Raw genomic sequence first — 20189 nt, 5'->3', positions numbered from 1 at the left:
CGATGATCATTATTTGTTGTTGCTTTTCAGAACATTTCATTTTGCAAGCATGCTATGATTTGGCCCAACTTTTCAATGATACGATGATTTTCATGGCTGCGGTAGGACTTTGACAGCTGCGGTAGAACTCGGCGGCTACCGCAGAGTGGAAAATTTTCTAAAAATTCGCAATATAACGCAATAATGATAAATCATGTTTTTTCAGCCGTATTAAACTTCGACCTTCAAGAATCCGGTGTCCTGTCAGCTTTACCATATCTTGCGATGGGCGTTCTCCTGAGCTTATCCGGCTATCTGGCAGACTGGTTCCAAATTCGCGGTTACCTCAATACCACCCAAGTGCGAAAGTACTTTACCTGTGGTGCCTTCCTAGGTCAGCTCGTATGTATGATGGTCGGTGCCTTAGTCCTGAGTCCCACTCCGACGATCCTCTGTGTAACGATCGCCGTTGGATTGGGAGGTGTCGCATGGTGCGGTTACCTGCTGAACCCGCTAGATCTGTCTCCCATAAGCTCAGGAGTACTCATGGGAATCTCCAACGGGTTTGCTGCCATTTCCGGAGTTATTAGTCCCATCGTCACCGGATACGTCACCACCAACAACACCGAAGATGAATGGAGGATAGTGTTCTACATAGCAGTTGGAATGTACATCATCGGAACCCTTGTGTACTGGTTCTGGGCTTCCGGTGAACTCCAACCCTGGTCAATTGAAGCGACTCAACAACTATGCCAACCACCCAATGAATCTAATCACACGAAATCGATAGACAGTAAACAAGTATGAAATTCATTCACTATTAATTTGTCTTGTGAACAATCCCATCTGACATTCCACATCAGATCTAGAAAATATTTAATCCCTCACTGTCTGCACTGTGAGATCAGATCGATCTGTCACCACCTCAACTCACGCCACACAAGTTCCGCTCATTGCTGCCGTTTGTCCCCAACCCCCAGGTCCACGTTTCTAACGGAAGGCTGCAACAGGGCCACTTTGGCTTCGGGACCGGTCAACTTGCAGTAATCTTGAAATTGGCGTTGCAGCTCACGGTTCGCAAGCACCAGCCGATCTCGTTCCTCTCGCTGAAGCACATTAATCGCCCTCACACGGTTGATTTTGTCAAATAGCAACGCATATTCAGGTGGACAGTCGCCCGATTGGGAGTGGGCATGTTCCATTCGTTTTTTGAAATAATTGACGTCGTCATCACATTCGAACTTGCGGCAAGTTTGCGCCAGACTCAGAATCAATTTTCCTTTTTCCAATAGTTTTTCCAGATGTTTTTGAACGTGGAATACCTCGTAGGATAGTTCCTTCATATCATCCATGTAATTGACGTTCATTTGAATAATTTGCCTTTTCAGCGTATCAATCTCTTCCTCCAGTTTCCGTTTGATAAACTTTTTGGAGATTACTTTCCTAGTACCAGCAATTTCCACCTCAGTTATTTTCTTGGTCAGACGATTGATTCGAAGGTTGAGTTCCTTTATCTTGCTACGATTTGTTTGGATAAGATTCCGAGACTGCCCATCCTCATTGTACATCTGTTGATAGGCCTTTTCCATGTCGGGATGTAGAACAGTGGTAAAATAGTTGTTTAAAACATTCCTAATTTCTCCATAGAATTGTTCCATTCGTTGAACGCTCTCGTCACGAAGCCGGTCCCGTTTTTCAATGTGCTGTAAATATCGATGGTGTTAAAAAGGAACACTCGATTATTTCCAAACCCTCATACAAAATTTATGTTGTCATCATTTTTCTTGATGAAATCCACTCGATCATCGATTAATCCTTGCTCCATTGCTTCTTCCAGTGAAAAGAGAGCTCCTTCCATTTGCTGGGTGCATTCGTTCGCCTGTCCCTGTGCATGGCAACGCATATCGTTAAATTCATAACTTTACCTACTTATCTAACCAAAGCTCACCTCTTTCAGTTCAATTTCATGACTGAATTCTTCTAGACGCGACTTGGAGTCCTTCTGATATTGTTTTGACAAATTTGTAACGAAGTATTGGTGAATTTCTGAAAACATTGAAAGACTTTTTCCAGTCAAAAAGGCAAAACGACGAGAAAAGAATATAGAAAATTGGTAATCAAAACATTGCCATTTTGTGAATGTTAGTATTCAGACCGCATTTATGAATGACACTCAGGGAACATAGTTAGATCAGAGATAGTTACTCAAGCTTTCTAAATTTCGGGATATTTTTTGGGGATTTCTTTGTAATGTATTTTGTATTATTTTCGGTGATTTAGTTAATTATTGAAACGATTATTTCCATGAAAATTTTCTTTCCGGATTCCTTCGTTAGTCAATTTCGCTGGGAATTTCTTTGGTCATTTCTTTAGTAACTGCTTCGGCGATTTCGTTGAGAATTAAGTACTAGTAGAAAAAATAGCCACAGAATGTCAATGTGAATGTTTGTGTGACCAACATCTAGGGTATTTGTGCCTATCTTAGTCTCATTAAGGATGTGCAACATGAAAAATCACTCACAGCGCAATGTATACGCTTCAAACTTAATGATACAAACCTTTAATACACGTGCTCACTTCCACTGTTGATCCTACGATGCACTAGAGTGGGATTTATCTTCAATATTTGATTTAATTGCGATCACAAATCGCGAGCCACTCGCACCTATCTTCAGCACACCGTAAAAAATTCATCTCATCGCGGTCCACCGGGTGGCCCCTTTTTCATCTCAACAGTATTTACAGCAAATCCACAACCACTCTCACATTTTCTCATCGTAGAGCATTCTGCACTCACCCACTAACGCACTCCCTTTCCCAAGCCCTTTCCCTAGCAGGTGACAGTTTCATTGTGATTGTTTTTCTCTCTCGCAAAGGAGAAGTCACAACAATGTGCGGCGCGACGAATCGTCTATGCTCGCTCCCTACGTTTTGCACTCGCATACATTCACAGCTGATTGGCAAATCAGTGCTGCCGAACTGGATGATAGTTCGTAAAGCTTGAGCGGTAGCAGCATATTTAGATGAAAACCAAACCAAATATTTTGAAAGAAATGACGTTGGAAAATGAAATTATTGATCGATTTGCGTAGAAGTTCGATTATCAAGATGCTAAACCAAGAAACGACCATATTATGATTGAAAAAACATCGTATTTGTAGTGACCAAATCTCATTCAATTAACTACTTGTTTCTTGATGTCTGGCACCGCTGTGATGCTTGCTTTGGTGCTTCGGCAGAGATGTGCGCCGCGGTTAAAACATCATTTTTGGTCGTCGGCGGCGGCGGCGTTAAAAATGAGATTCCAAATTTCGCTCTTTTACATCTCATATAACGAAACATTTTAACAAACTATACTTTGCATATGAGAATGTAAATACACTAAAACCTCAATTTATGCATGTTATTTTTATGCACTTTTTAATTTATGCACCTTTTTTATGACCTGCATAAATTAAGGGAAAGCTACTCAGAACCAATATTGTGCATAAGAATATTTAATAATGACGGTAACTATTGCAACGGCGGCTAAAGGGTGTTTATAAGGATGGGCAAATGGAAGTCACAGGGGAGTTTCAGGGGGTTCCCAGGGGTTTCCACGAGGTAACAGGAGATCTCCGGGGGGTTTTCGGGGGTCTGAGGGGGTTTTCGAAAGCATTGCAGAGAGTTTCAGAGGATTTTCGACGGGGTTTGGAGGCGTTACTGGTACGTTTTTGGGGGTTTCCGAGGATCTCACATGCGTTAAACGGGTGCAAGTGGGTCTTAGATGGATTCGGAGGCGTTAGGCAGGCATTTTTGGGGGTTCAGATGCGTTACATTGGGTCCGAGGGGATTTTAGAGGGATTTTGGAGGCATTTCAGGAAGTTTCAGTGCATTTTTGGTGGGATTCAGAGGCCTTACGGAGGCGTTTTAGGGGGTTTCGGAGCGTCTTATTAAGAGGAATTTTGGAAGTTGGGATTCAGAGGCGTTACGGAAGCGTTACGGAGGAGATTTCGGGGGTTTTGGAGCGTCGTAGGTGCGTTACATGGGGTCCGAGGCGGTTTAAGGGGAATTTTGAAGCCATTTCAGGAAGTTTCAGAGCATTTTCGGCGGGATTCAGAGGCGTTATGGAAGCGTTATGGAGGAGTTTTTTTATGCACAAATTTCCCTCATTTTATGCCTTTTTTAATTTATGCACCCCCAGCCATGTGCATAAATTGAGGTTTATAAAAATGTAAGGTATTTATTTATTTCGTCAAACATACCGTAGACTACAATTTCACTTAATTATATCACTTAAGAACTATACTCTATTATGTCTCAAAGACTTAAAATATTCTCTTAAATTTGTTCTAGACATCGTTAAACTAATAGATGCACAGTGGTGATTATAAAGGTTCATCATTCGGTTCAAAGGACCAAATTTTGCATAATCTGTTCTATGTTTGTTTAGAGCAAATATATTACGACCTCTCAATAGTCTAGTAGGAGCATAGAAATTTAAACATGATAGTAAGTTGGCGGAGTCGATGCGTTGAGATATTAAATCATTTATGAATGAAACCATGGCTAATTCGCGACGCTCTTTCAACGTTTGAATATCTATAAGCATGCATCTAGCCTCATATGAAGGCAGTGGAAATGTTGACCAACCTAACTTGCGTAAGGCATATAGGAGGAACTGCTTTTGTATTGATTCGATTCGATCCACATGTGTTACCATGTAGGGAGACCATACTATGCTACAGTATTCTAGAACTGATCTTACATAAGCGACGTACAATGTTTTAATCGTGTATGGGTCCTGAAAGTTGTAGCTAAAACGCTTAATGAAGCTTAACATATTAGTTGCTTTATGAGTGATAGCGTTATAATGATCGGTGAAAGTTAATTTGGAATCTAAGATTACACCTAAATCTCTAATTCTATTGCACTTTTCAACTTCTTGGTTTCCTAAAGATACAATTAATGGTGGTGTACTATGTTTTCTGCTGTACGTAATTGAATTACATTTTTTCACGTTTAACTGCAGCAGGCTTTTACTACACCATTGGTCAAATATGCGTATTTCACTCAAAAAACATTCTCTGTCTTCTTCATTTTTTATTTCTTTGAAGAGTTTCATATCATCAGCGTATATAAGGATTTTGAGATGTTTTAGAATATACGTGATATCATTTACAAACAATATGAAAAGCAAAGGTCCTAAATGTGAGCCTTGGGGAACTCCTGATGATACGTTGATAGGTTCTGACTTCTTCCCCTCAAATCTTACTATCTGTAATCGGTCAGTTAAGTACGATTCGATCCATTTAAGTAGTCTTGACTCGATTCCCATTTTATCAAGCTTGAAAATCAACATTGGAATGTCAATTCTGTCGAACGCCTTACTGAAATCGGTGTAAAGTGATTCAACATAGTTACCGCTGTCCATTGCACATAAGGTGTAATTAACAAATTCTAACAAGTTTGTTGTAGTCGACCGACCTTTGAAAAATCCATGTTGTGCATTTGTTATTCTTAGTTTGATTTGATTAAACACACATCTATTTATAATAGATTCAAATAGTTTTGGTATGCATGAGATAATGACAATCCCACGATAATTACGAACATCGGATTTTTTACCAGATTTGTAGATGGGTATGAGGAAAGATTTTTTCCATCCTTTCGGAAACTTTCCAGTTTCAAGTGACATGTTGTAAAGCCAAAATAATGGAGCCGCAAATTCAGTTGCCAGGTTTTTCAGAAGAACCGGTGGAATTCCATCTGGCCCTGGACCTTTGTTTGGATCTAAGTCTTTTAGACCGGTTAAAATATCCTGTAACATGATATGATTGATTCCAATGTTGCTGGTAAAGTCAGGAAAGTGGGAGAAATATTCATAGTCGCGATCGGTATCAGAAAATGTACTATAAGTCTTTTGAAAATAAGCCGCAAAAAGATTGCAAATTTCATCGGAATTTTCTCCCACTTTACCATCTAACGACATTTTTGATGGGAAATTGCTCGACTTCAACTTAGTTTTAGCATAATTGAAGAAGTTCCTGGGACAGGATTTTATTTCATTCTCGGTTTTTCTGTTGTACTCTTCAAGAGCAGTGGATATGGCTAGATTAAGTTGATTGCAAATGCTCAAATACTTTTCAATGTTTTCTTGACTTTTGTGTCGTCGGTATACTTTGTGAGCCTTTTGTTTCCGATTTTTTAAGTTAATAATTTGCCTGTTGAACCAGACTGGATTTTTAGAACCATTATTTCGTCGTTTTCTCCTTAGTGGAACTTCCGAATGAATTGTTTCCGACAAAATGCTATAAAAAGTCTCAACAGCATATTCTACATCTGGATTTCTTAAAACAGATTGCCAATTAGTTCGTTTAAGTTGAAGTCTAATATTTTCATAATTGGCTTTACTATAATCATAGACATCCTCATAGTCACAATTATTTGAGTTAACGTTCATATGGATAAAAAACAGAATACTCGATAGCGGTATGGAACACCTCGTTTTTCCATAATGGAAGGGGAGCTTCTTCCACACAGAAGTCCTCAAGGATGTTAGTTAATAAAAAGTCTAGATATCGATTTTGCTGATTTTTCGCATGATTGATTTGGTTCAAACCTAAACAAGCAGTTTTTTCAAAAATCAACTGTAGCGTTTCATTTTCACCTACAACTGGTAATAAAATACATTCATTTTCAGAATCAGATATGAAATCTACGTCACGTTGATTGAAATCGCCATAAATATGTACTTTGAATTCCGGAGGAAATTGTGAAATAATTTCTTCAGCAGCTTGGAAGAACATTTCATATGTTGATTTACAAGCTTGATCAGGTGGGAAATATACCGAAGCAAAAATATGAGTTTCGCCGGCGATTTGTGCTTTAGCCCAAACTTGTTCAAATTCTTTAAACTTAGTAGAAACCACAAGCTCTGAGTTGAATTTTGAGGAAATTGCTACGAGAACACCGCCACCAGACATTCTTTGGGTAAGAGTTAAATCTCGATCGTCTCTATAAACATTAAAATCGTTACCAAAAACTTCTTCACTTTTAACGCTATCATTCCAACTGGTTTCAGTACCCAAAACAACCGAGAAGGATGAACTCAAAATATGTTTGTGATTTTCATTTACTTTTTTTGCGCTTTTCATGCGATTGAAATTCTGGCAATAAACTACAATTTCAATAGCACTTGTTTTTGAAGTAATTTTTGGCAATTCGTTCGTTTGTATAATATCGCTTAAAATTAATGATCTATTACCAAGCGTTTCTGGGTCGTCTGCTTCTTCCTCCGTAGATTGCGTCAAATTGGGTAAACAAGAATTGCATCCTACATCCTCAGATTGCGTCGATTCAGCTAAAAACCCGGTTGCTGGCAGGAGCACGACGCACAGTGGTTTTTGACGGATGGCCTTGGCGGCGATCCGATCGTCCAATTACAAGATGATTCACAGGTTCGTTGTACAATATTCCGATCAGCTGGGTAGGGGTTCAATGTTTCGCCACGTTGAAATTGAATGCTCCTCTGGTTTCTATCGGCACACGCGAGGTGAGCCGGGTTTCGAGTTTCTCCACTTTGATAATGTACGGGTCTTCTAGAGTGCGTTGCGTCGCGAGCAGAACAACACGGTGGTTTGGAAAACCTATGCTTTGCTTCCGCCAGAAGAATTCTATCAGGTGGCAGCAAATTCGCGTTCCGATGTATGTCGTTGTTTCGGCTGGCAGGTACGGAGCGATTTTTTTTATTTTGTGCATTACGTATATTGTTATGGCTTGTTCGCTTTTTACGCTTCCTGGCCTTGTCAGCTTGCTTTTGCTGATTTAGACGATTCGACTGACGCTTGTCGTAGTCGGTCCAATCAGCCTTCCATATGTTTCTTGAACCAAGTAAGCGCCAGCCGGACTTGTCTTCTGTGACGGTATTTGATGCGTAACCGGACTTGTCGTGTGTAGTAGATCCTGCATTTAATTCAGACTGTAGACTGGTGGATTGATTAAGGGAGGAGTTCAAAGTTTCTTTAGAATTTGCATCATTAAATTTGGAAAATTGCGTGGACAGTGTTTTAACTTCGTCCATGATTTCAATGATGACTTCTGACGGGAAGTCACCTGACGCTGATGCAATTGTGAGCAAATCGTGACGATCGCTATTCATTTTTTCAATGATATGTTCGACTGACTCATTTATGTGTTTTTTTATAATATTGATGAAGCTTGAATTACCACTACGTACAATTTCGCCAATTTGGTCAGCGGTTTCCGTTGATGAAGGCTGTTGTGCCATGTTGCTCAAACCGTCCATAATGTTTTTGCTGTGGCTTGCATTTTCGCACAAGCGCTGCTCCAAAACGGTCAACCGCCTTTCAATTGCATCAGCCATATCCAGCATGATTGTAATGCCTTCCAACTGTGTGTGGATTTTATGTTGGTGTTCCATTTGCCGCATGGAAAGCATTTTTAGGTCGACCGTCTCCAAAAAACTTGAGGCACACTTTTTGCACAATGGAAGAACATAATTCCGAAGATTATCCTCCCAATCACGCTTAGCGCCTATGCATGCTGCATGGAAGCTTTGTCCACAGGTTCCACTACACATCCACACATTTTGAGTGCTTGATGCACGGCATTCCGGGGCGTTGCAAATCATGATAAATAATTGGTAAAATTGCTAAAACACACACAATATCGCGCACGACGGCCGCAGCAAATTTAAAGCTGACTTAATAAAAAAAAATAATTAAAATAAAAATGAAGCACGCGCGAGGTGCGGGAGCAATTAAAAACGCGTCCGAACTGATCGACGACCGATTCTATGTGTTTAAGTGTAGTAACTTGTAATTGCGCACTCGTATATAGTGCGGCAGACAATTAAACGTTCCATAATAAATAAAAAAAATCCATAAGGCGCAGTCCACAAATTACGTAACGCTCTTGAGGGAGGGGGGAAGTATGGCCAAGCGTTACGGCCCTTACAAACATTTTTGGATTTCCATACATAAAAGCGTTACGGAGGGCTAGGGGGGGTCGCAAAAATATCAATTTTAGCGTTACGTAATAAATGGATGCTGCCTGATTAATTCTTAAGTTATGGCATGAATTGAATTATTAGGACCTGAATTCTTCAGATTTCAAGCTTTCAGGAACATTTTTAAGATTATTTTTACGATGATTAAAAAAACTTATAATAAATCGGAGAAAATTGGGTTGATTTTGGAATTCCTCACATTTTGCATGTATGTAATGAAAAATTAACGTAAAATTTTAAACCTCATTTACTCGAAAGTGGGTTTTTGTCACTTACACCCCTTTGCTTCTAACCCCCCCAATTATAAACGAACGTCGTTATGACGTCACGCGGGGAAAAGCATGCATGCTGTCATTGCATGCTTTATACACCTTGTTTGAAGAATATGATATTTGCTAGGATTTTTATATGATGATATATAAGTGACTAAAAAGTAACTAAGATCTCAACAGGATCATTGAACGAAATATTTTGTTTATTCGGCAATGAATGACATGCATTCATTTTGGGAGCGTTTAAACTTAAATCGATTATTTTCTGAAGATTATTGGGGAAATTCTAAGTTCGGCGGCGTGATGAGTTTTAAGCTGGCGGCGTGCTAGAAAACCAAAACATCCGGCAGCGTGAAGTAATAAATCTCGACGGCGCACATCTCTAGTCTTTGGGACAAAATGAGATGAATATAGGTACTAGGCCGAAGAAGGGGGCTTTTACCCTAGTTTGCCACGCCCTTACAGAGTCAGTAGCGGTCCTACAAGTGTCAAACTAATTTTTATGAACAAAACAAAACATCCACAACAACATGTGTATTTCAAAATTATGGATAAATACATCTCCAAAATTAATTTATTGGTTACAACGCCATTAGCGATTTAATTTCCATACATCTACTGAATTACTTCGGCAAAAAATGTGAATTTATACGGTCGTATAATTGAAACTTTTTTAGCAATTCCTTAGGAAAACGGTGATTTCTTGAATAATGGTAAATTGGTAATTTGCAAAGAAATTCCCAGAGGCAATGCCGATTTAATTACAGAAGGAATTCGCAAAGGGATTGTCGGAGGAATTGCTAGGAAAACTCCACAAATAAAAAATAACCAAAAGCATTCCCAAGAAAATTTCCAAAAGAAATGCTGAAGCAATGAAAAAAATGTTCGAAAAATTCCGAAAATAATGGAAATCACGTAACAATTTCCAAAGGGTTTGTGACGATGCAATTGTGAAAAATATAATCAAGTAAACTCCCAAAGAAATGATGGAAGCAGTTTCCAAAGGAATACCGATCAAATTGATAATTTGCCAAATGATTCTTTGGACACATTCTCAAACGAATTTCCAAAGTCATAGTCGCGTAAATTTCCAAATGTATTACTGAGGGATTTTCTAACAAATTGCAAAAAAAATCCGAAGGCATTAATGTAGAAATAATGAGAAATGGAGGAATTAATGGAGAAAAAGAAGTTGTGATGAGCTCAAGAAATGTTGGAAGAAATTATCTCACGAAAGCGCTATTATCCAATACTCGCTCTCTGAAATGATAGTATTCCATTATCTACTTCAAATTTTATACATGAAAATGGAAAACGTCGTGTATCAAAAATGTAATAATTTGAAAGCTCTCACCAGATGATTGTCCAACGCTCAACGTATTCACATTTCCAAATTTAAATCGGTAACGTAATACGGGGTCAAATTGATCACTTTAAAACAACTTTTGCGGATAACTTCAGTGCCAATTCAAATATTGCCAAAAGAATTTCTGTAAAACTAGTACCCAGTGGATCTCCATGGAACCATGTGACAGAATTTTGTTCAACAAATTTAAACTTTAAGTTAACTAACTCCAAATCACAAAACATTGGAAATGCCTTTTTGGGGCGCAATGGATCAGTATACAATTAAGCATCGATTGGAAAGGAACACTTCCTTCTCAGCCTAATTTTGCCTCTCTTAAACCGAATAGCGCGTTTAAAATCTTACAACTAGCGAATTTAATACTTTAAATGCAAAATAAATTATAAAATTATTCGACTTTCTTCGCTTTGCTGGTATAAAAGTTTATTTCGCTTGTGTTTTCTTCTCCAGTTTTTTTTTCTCTGTTTTGTCCTCTTTGTGTTACCAAGCTGCTCCTGGCCATCCGGAAGACCAAGTCCCACAACAAGTTGGTACCAACACCACAAGGCACCGAATGCGCTAGCAAGATGCGATTCACCCCCGGATGAGCTGCAGTGAAACCTTTGGCCCAATCCTTACCCTGTCCATCCCTCAAAATGTGACCGTCTAACCTCGAGCTGCCACGAGTACCCTGGCTTCCACTCATTACTAGCAGATATCATGAAAAAGTTATTACTATTACTATTAAGTACAAAAAAAGATCTTCGGCTCCGCAAAGCGTTAGACGCGATTGAGCCCCAAATAAATAAACTAGATAAAAAAAAAAATTCCCCTTAAACGCCTAAAGGTAGGCAATTTAATTTGAAAGAAGTGATTTCTAACACAGTGAAGGACTATTTCATCATGAAATGAACTTTTTTTTATATATTTCATATTCTGATTAGCTACATAACTTCCCAACCAGGGCTCCACTAAAATGTTAAGACAGAGAATTCACGGGAAGTCCTAGTAGCAATCGATTGTTTAGTAGCAATGATTTTAGCTAAATGAGAAATACATTGCAAATTCCTAAAAAAAAGGCGAAACTATTTTTTTTCTCAAAAAATAAAAGTCTACTCTCATCTCTAGGCATCCACAAACCAGTTGATGTAAAAAGTTCAAGATCATTCCGACGCTTAAGAATTCCTAGTATGGAATTACAATGTAGTACCCGAATGATCAATTTGACCCCGGTTTACGGTACCCTAATAAAAAAAAACTATACAGCGTGCTTAACAACCCCATCGGGCTATTATCTTGATCATATACGGAACGATACAATAACTTACCTAAACGTCATGATGTAGGTATACTTATTAGTATGTTTTTCTGTCAGATTTACGTAATCATTTTAAGACCATCAATGGAAAAATATCAAACTGGAAAACCTCTGCATTCAAGTAAAGATCAAGTAGTTTGACATTTCTATTCTCAACTCATTCTTTGCGCTTTACTGTAATCGATTTAACCTTTCCCAAAAGTAGAGAGAGAGTTAAATAATTTCGAGAATTTCATGAATGCAATGCACAATGGGTCCAGAGCCGTGTTTACGAAGACAAAAATGTTTGTGCCTAAACCATAAAATTTAGATACATGGTGTCTTTGGGAAACTTTCTTCTTATTTTTCGACCTTTTTTTCTCAATTAGGGTGGTACCTCTAGTTTCGCTGATCCAAACATCTGCTTTTTAATAGTTTTATGTACGTTCACAAAATGTTCTACAAAGATGTAAAAGAACTTATTTAGAGCAAGTTTGCCGAAGAAACCATTATTCTATCTCTTATGGTTCCTAACTTATAATTTTTTAAAATATTCATGTTAGCGTGATCCATTTAATTTAAGTTTTCCTGAAATAACTTTTAATTCGTTCGTTTCTCGTAAATACTTTGTTCCGACCACTTTTAGAACTATTAACGACGCATCTTTTTTTCAAAGAACTCAAATTTCTAACTAACGTAGTTAAAAAGATATTGGCATTTTTCTTCAAAAAATCACTTTGTTTTCAAAAAGTCATATCTCAAAAAGGAGCAAATGGATTTTCATTCTCCCGGTTGCATTGGAAAGACCGTACTCTGTTCTACTTATGGTGAAAAAACTGTAGGTACCTTTTTTATTTAAAGCTTTTTATTGAATTTTGAAAAGGTAGATCTCACCAAATTTGTCTCTTGAAGACAAAAAATCTTATTCCTCAAGCCAGAACACCTCAAAATCGCCGCACCACTTCAGAACGTCTCATAAACGCGGAATTCACTGAGGGCAATCCATCATCCACACTGAAAAACGACGACGCTCACAACAAAATCAAACCAACGCGACGACAGCAGCGGGACCTAATTCGAAATATGAAAAATCACCACCGCTTCCAAAATTTAAAATTTTCAGACGCGAAAAAAATGACAGCGCGAAAATTCGAAACGTCCGCGCGCGCACATTGACTACTGCGATCCATCAAGGCATAGCATAGCATGAATACTTGCAAAAATATTGGATGGAGTTGCAAAGTTAAATACATCCATTGACATTGCTGATGTCGCTACTGTCTACAATGTCATAGATACACTCAGCTCCACACACCTGGCCAAGTCCTTGCAAGCATTTATAAATCCCTTTATCAACTTAGAAAGAGCCCAGAACTGAAGCAGCTTCCAATAGATGAAAGAATGTTGAAAAAGCGAATTTTCAACTTATACGCAGTTATATAGCAAATATATACTGGAGTAGAATTATTTATAAATAAATGTTATTGAAAAGATCTCACCAATTGTTGTGTGGTTTTTGTGGTTCAATGCCAATCATCTAATTGTTTTGATTAATGTTCTACTCTGCAAAGAACAACACAATACTGAACACTTAACACCCGCGCATCTATTGTCTTGATTTTCACTCGAGACAAAAGCGAACGCGATCGATTATGATGAGGTACTCATCCCCTACAGGAGCGGTGCATGCACAGCAAAAAAAAAACACAATACTTATGTTTTGCCACAGTTATCAAGGTGTGGATTTTCAGCATGACTATCGACCATGCTGAGGGTGACAGATTCGATTCCAGATCGATGAAGTATTTTTTCGTAATGGTGATTTTCTTGAGTTTTTTTGGGAAAAGAGTTTTTTTGTCTGCTATACATGCAAAAAGATCATTTCCAGAGGAAGCTCTCAGTTAATAATTGCTGAGGGCAGAATTTGTCTCAGAGGGTACATTATGATTGGAAGAAGAAGAGTAAGACGTTTGCAGGAATATCTGAATACGTCCCTGAAAAATATTCATGGAGAAATTCATAAAGGAAATCTTGAAAGAGTTTTAGTGAAAAAACGTTGGAATACTCTTGAAAGGTTGTGATGAGCTCTCGGTATGAATTCCTGTATAAGCCCATGGAAGAATTACTGCTGTTGTATCTAGTGAAAGAAATCATGCAAGAATCTCTGGAAGAGAAGAAGAGAAGCAAATTTCTGAAGAGAGGTTTTCAACTTTCACGAATTTTCAATGGAATTTCTGAATGATTCACAAAATGAATATCTAGAGGAACCCATGAATTTTTTTTTGAAAAATTCATAAAATGTTTCCTAAACAGTGGTTCTCAATCTGAGACAAACCAATAAAAAAACTTAACATGCTATTCTTTAACTTCAATACGCTAAACCTGTCATATCTGACCATTGATGACTTGATGGAAATCGAATTTAATTCTAATTCATAATTTTAAGAATGACTGGTTAGCAAGAGCACATGCGGCCCGTGAGCCACAGGTTGAGTACCGCTATTCTAAAGGAAACTGGAGAGAAACTTTTGGCAGAATTTCCGGAGGAAGGGCGGAATTTTGTTTATTTTGAAGGAATCGCTGGAGAAATTTCTGAAGGAATCCATGGAGGGGTTTCTGCAGGAGTTAAAAAAAAACTTAAGGAGTTCTTGGAAAACCATCCTACAAAAAACAATGAAAATGTGGCCAAAACAATCTCTAGAAAAATATCTTTAGGAGGACTGACGAAATCTTTGACAGGTTTTTTAAAGAAATACTTGGAGAAATTTGTGGCGAAATATCTGAAGTACTTTTTGAACAAAACCGGAGGTATTGCTATGAGCATTTATGGAGCAACTTCTGAAGCAATATTTTCAGGATCAAAGTAGTCTGTGCGCGCGTGTGGACGTATCGAAAATTTCGGCAGCCAGTTTTTTCGCGTCCGTGATTTTCTACTCAACTTGAAGATACCAGATTGACTGAATTAAAAGTTTTAATTTTATTACATAAATATCCCACCTAAGCCTATCGGAAGACGTTTACCTAAATCGTCACATGAAACGTCATCTAGCTAAGGTTTGTTCTACCAAGAAAAACGATTCAAAGTTGGTAAATTCAAGCGGTAAGAAGAGGATCCCGCCGGTTAACCAGATGCATTTCAAGAAGATGTACTTCCTCCCACCCGTTCTGCTGCGGATCGGCGTCAACGGCAAACTGCAATATTCCCGTTCAATTGGAAAGCTTAACCCTGAAGTTTAACAATCTCGAGGAAATTTTCTGGTTGAGACCGGCTCTACCCCCTGCTGAGACAACAGCTGACCTGTTGAGGAAGAAGGAAGAAGGTCTCATCAGAAGAAAATGGAATTTTTGGAAGCAATCAGCAGAAAATGATCCAGTTTGGTGAGATCTAGCCATTTTATATGTATAACTGATTATTACTTTCATATCTATTCAGGTAAATGAAAATTTCGTAATATTCGTAAATATGCCAAAAAATTGCTTTCTCGCCAAGGAAAGCGTCCCATAAACTCCTATCCAAAATCCAACTCCTGATATCTATGAAGTGGGCCAAGTTCTTGGACATATTCTGAGTAGATATCTAATCAACATTTCCTCCCCATCCCCGCTGATCGTAAGGACCTGGCCAGGTGTCGAGAGTTCGTTGAATGAAAAGTTTGTCAAGTCCCAGGCATCTTTTCTGGCGCATTGAACGTCTCTATCGACAGCCACCCCAGGATGTGTACGGTCGGCTATGCTATGCTATGCTATGCTATGCTATGCTAACTTCTGAAGGAATATTTTCAGAGAATGAATCTCTGGGTAATCTTTAATACGTTTTTCAGGAACATTTCTTCTTAAAAAATCATTGACAAAAACTTATAGGGGATGTTATAGAAGATTTTTCAAAGGAACAATTTGAAAAATTTCTGTAGTAGTTGTTAGACTTATTTCTGAAGAAAACTCAAGAAAGTTTCCTGAAAGCGTTTTCGGTGTGTAGAATTTTCTAAAAAAAAAAATCAAAATGGGAATTTCTGAAAGAAGTCTACACAAGATTACCTTAAAACCCTTTAACAAACTGTTCCTTTAGCGAAATTTCTGAAGCAACCGCTGCGGTGGAAGGATCATTCAAAAGGGTTTTCTTAAGGATTTTCTACCACAAGTGATTTTCAGCCTCGCTGGTCGTATTAGCTTACAGATTTAAAGGGTAATGAGTTGAAAACCAATGTTCTACAGAATTCCCTGAGAAAATTTTTAGATAAATATCCAGACGACTCTTTGAAGGGACGATTTTTTTTTTAAGAATCACCGGGAGATTAAAAAAAAATCATTGAGGATTAAAAAAAAGGAAATCGCTAGTGAAATTAATGTAATCCCAGGTAACCACTAAGCATTTAAACAAGCCGTATTTCAGCATTATATCTTCATTCCACCTGCTTTCTGCTCTATCATAGCAGTTCAACTGCTAAACTGTACTAAATTAGCAACTGAACTGCTACTGAAAATGTGACAGCTGTTGCGTAGCATTTCAAATGCACGATCCTTTGGGGTCTTCTAGCATAAAAATACTGCCCAGCTCATTCGAAATTGCATGAATTACCTCTTTTGGAAGCGCAAAGTGAAGAAAAGAGAAATGGGAGAGAGATAGAAAAGACGGCGAGATAAGAAGTGTGAAATTATACACATATTTTCGTTTTCATTTTCGATAGTCTGAGAGATAAGCATTAAATCAGCCGTATATTGGGCCAAAACCTGCATTTAAGCAGCACTTATGGCGCATATACGACTTATTTCCATTTTTTGACCTGCTGTAAAGGCGCATTTCAACTGCTTACTGGTTACCTGGGATATTATCTAAAATAATTGTACAAGCAGTCCTTGTCAAACTTTTCTAAATCAATCATTGCAATGTGTCTTGAAAGCATTCGTAAGACCCTGGGAGCATTTCTGGAGGATTTTTTTTTGAAGATTAGTAGAATTTTGAAATATTGTAAAATTTTACAAAAAAAAAAAAATAAATTTGGAAATCACTAAGGGATTATAAAAAGGAACTCTTGGAAAAAAAAATCGGAATAACTATCTAAAGGAATTGAGGGTGCAATTTCTGTCAAAGTTCTTTTTTGAATAAATTTTTAGATGATCTTGTGATGTTCCTACGGAAAAAATTGTGCAGAAATGTTTGAAGTATTTGTTAAACATTTCCTTTCATTTCATTTTCATTTTGCAGCATTTGGTAAGAGCGCAAGTCAATCCAAAGCCGAAGATCAAGCAGACCACATGCATACCATCCGAAGGGTAATGATATGGGTTGGACTAGACTTGAGGCACAATAATGCAAATAATATCGCGAAATTGAACGGAACATGGACATAACAATTTAGTTCATTATCATTGAATTCAAACGTGAAATACTGGAAAAAAATTAAATATGCAAATATTGATATTGACTTGAGATTTACTTAAGCCATAAAACATTTGAATAACAACAAGTATTCTGAATTTAAGAATTTGGAGAAAAAAAATGTATTCAAAATTAATCGAAAACAAGAGTAAAAAAAAATCATAAGCTTTCAAAAAAATCAACAAAAATGTGTATAGTCGGTCAGATGAGTATTGTGTTGAAAATTATATAAAATAAGGTTCTGTTTTATTGTAATCTATGTAGAGTATTCGTGCAGAATTCACCATCCCGAGTACCCTCGTCAAAACTTTGTCAGCTCTACACCAATTGACAAAAAGAAAATCAACCAGTGCAAAGCTTTGTTTTAATACTGTTGTAAAGTCCATCATTTTCTATTGAAAGTTAACTCGTCCACTTTCTACTGCAAGAATATTGTTCTATCCTATCGTTCTATTCCTAACGCTAATGATGAGTGTGAGTGTGAGTGTAACGCAGAGACCTCCCATACCCACTCTTGCGTTACATTTACGTCTATGCGAGCTGAACTATGGCATGACGTAGAAAATGGTGATATGCTCACAGCGGACACTCCTTTGGTTCCCAATAGCGCTTACGGCCGATTTCTTCACCTACCTAGACTCCAGATTTACCGCTAGCTTAAAGTCCAAGGGGAGGTGAAGAATGTGACACTGAAAGGGCTATTGAGAGCCCTCCCATCGCGGCAAGATCGAATATCCATGGGGAGGGAAGTATTTTTAAAACATAACCTTGGAGAGAAATTTTTGAAAGAATTCATGGATGAGTTTCTGAAAAAAATCATTGTAATTCTTCATGAAATTTATGCATTCTTGAGGGAGAGTCTGGAGGATTTTCTTAACAAATTCTTGGGGGAATTTATAGTCAACTCTTCAGATAATTTTCAATAGAATCCCTCGAGAAATTTCCGAAGAATCCCTCTGGATGAATTTTTGAAGTAATTCCTGAAGGGTTTTCTGCAGAAAGTTGAAAAAAAAAGAAGTCGTTCCTTTGGAAAAAAAATCCAACGAAATCCTAAGGGGGAATCTCTGAACGATTTTGGAAAGATATTCTGAAGAAGCACCGATTTTTTTTTGCAAAGAATCTCTTATTTTTTTTAAGTGAAGAAACTTCTGAGAAACTCATGAAGGAATTTCTGAAATAATCGAGCAAGATCGTCTTAAAGAATTTATTCAAGCATTTTTGGATTCAGATGGTGGAATTTATGAAGGAGAAATATCCCTGGAATTTCTCTTTTCTCCCACTCACATTTTGTTTGCACATATGTGTAAACGACTTCGGCCAAATGGCTGGACACCGATAAAAAAGGCTTCTTAGAGAGTTTCTAGAGGCATCACCGATGTTTTACGTATATGGGTTAACGAGTTTGGGGAAGGGAGAGGGGGTGTGTGTGGTTTGTTGTTTAACAAAAAAATCTTATTGCTTTTTTAGGGCGTAGTTTCAAGAGATTTAGGAGCTTTGTGGAGTTACAGTGGGCTTCAGACACTCTCAGGAGAGCTTATGGAAGGTTTTATAAAGGTGTCCAGAGATTTTAAGGCGTATCAGCAGGCTCCAGCAGGTTTTAGGAACTTTCAGGGTGGTTCCCGAAGGTTCAACAGAAGTTCCCGGGGTCTAGGTCAAGGTCAGGAGATTGCATGTCGTTTTAAGGGGTTCAAGAGTGTTTGGGAGAAGTTTGCGGGAATCACGGGTATTTCAGCCTTTCTGGATGTAACCTTGCTGGTCTAGAACACGTTTGTAAAGGTCGGTTTTCTCGGTTTAAGAAGAATAAGTTGAAAGTTCAATTTGTTTCAAGGGGGTGCAGGGACCTGGTGGGAGCGTTTTAATGAAGTACCGTATGGATTCCTGAGCGTTCTAGAGGGCTTCCTGGGAATTTAGGAGGGGTTCAACGAATTCCGAGAAGATGCGGAGGAGTTTTAAGTTGCTTTAAGTTGTTTCGAGGTTAACTCATTTAGCATTCACAACTTGCACATGCGAGCCTGATTGCATAAGGCTGGATTCCCCAAGCAACTAACTTGTCCTGTTTGCTGTAAACGCTTCTCACCATCATTAACTGGTCTTAACAATTAACAAGTATGACACGAATGCAACAATAATGGTAAAGTGTCGTAAATAAATAGTAATAACAATAATAATTAACAAGTTCTTATTAGGAAATGTTAACTTGTGGGTCACTCATAAACCACGTAAAATTTTGGGGGAGCTCTGGCTAAAGTCTACGCTCCATACGAGACTGGAGGGGTTGTCTTAGATGGTCATATTTTGGTATACGTGGTTTATGAATGGCCCCTTAGAGATTATACTCACCCAGATAGCAATCAATCAACCGCTTCAACCGCTGCAAATTCCTCCCATATATATCTTCGATCTCAGTACGATCTCCAAACAACCGCTCGATGTAGTTGTTCTTCCGGTCAAACAACAGCTGAAGGTTTTGTTTGATTTGCAGCATTTCCTCCAGTAGTTCGGCATATTTCACATCGGCACACATCCGATCCCAGTCTTTGAACACGCGCTGCTCAGTTTCAAGAGAAAAATTTTGCTCTCGCTTCAGATGATCCTGAAATTTTATCATAGCGATTCAATTTGCCCTTTCGATGTTCTCTTTTCACAATGACCAACCTTAACACATTTCTTCCTCAGCTCCTCCGCAGCCGCTTTCTTGGCTTGCCTCTTCTCCAGCCGCCGGAGCTTTTTCAGCTCCTGCTTCGTCAAGGCCTCCGGGGTCTTTTCCGGATTCATTGGTACGGATGGGAGACGGACGGGAGACGGACTTGCGTTTTAAATTATCACTTTTTCAGCGCTGTCTTCGCTGTTCGCTTCTCGATCCGATCGAAGTCTGATCACTCAACGTCACCCAGCCACCAGACTCGGCG

General features: G+C 38.4%; 2 protein-coding genes across 2 annotated transcripts in view; one reads left to right on the top strand and one right to left on the bottom strand.

The window, feature by feature from the left end:
* The window catches only part of LOC115254796 (sialin-like), a 24354-nt gene extending 23453 nt beyond the window's left edge, over positions 1-901 (top strand). Inside the window, exon 5 of the mRNA XM_029852480.2 lies at positions 206-901. Within this exon, the coding sequence (XP_029708340.2) occupies positions 206-786 (581 nt within the window). The 3' untranslated portion in view covers positions 787-901. The remainder of the gene's footprint in view (positions 1-205) is intronic.
* On the bottom strand, positions 794-20189 carry LOC109410801 (serine/threonine-protein kinase MRCK beta). Its single transcript, XM_062853229.1, has 5 exons — positions 19936-20189; positions 19621-19873; positions 1928-2025; positions 1739-1864; positions 794-1682 (listed from the first exon to the last, which is right to left on the bottom strand). The coding sequence occupies exons 1-5, from the start codon at positions 20053-20055 to the stop codon at positions 930-932; spliced, it is 1350 nt and encodes a 449-aa protein (XP_062709213.1). The 5' UTR covers positions 20056-20189; the 3' UTR covers positions 794-929.

This window comes from Aedes albopictus, chromosome 2 (genome assembly GCF_035046485.1).
Source record: "Aedes albopictus strain Foshan chromosome 2, AalbF5, whole genome shotgun sequence".
Lineage (NCBI taxonomy): Eukaryota > Metazoa > Arthropoda > Insecta > Diptera > Culicidae > Aedes > Aedes albopictus.
Note: the sequence above shows the minus strand (reverse complement) of the source record. Positions and strands in the feature narration are given on the sequence as shown.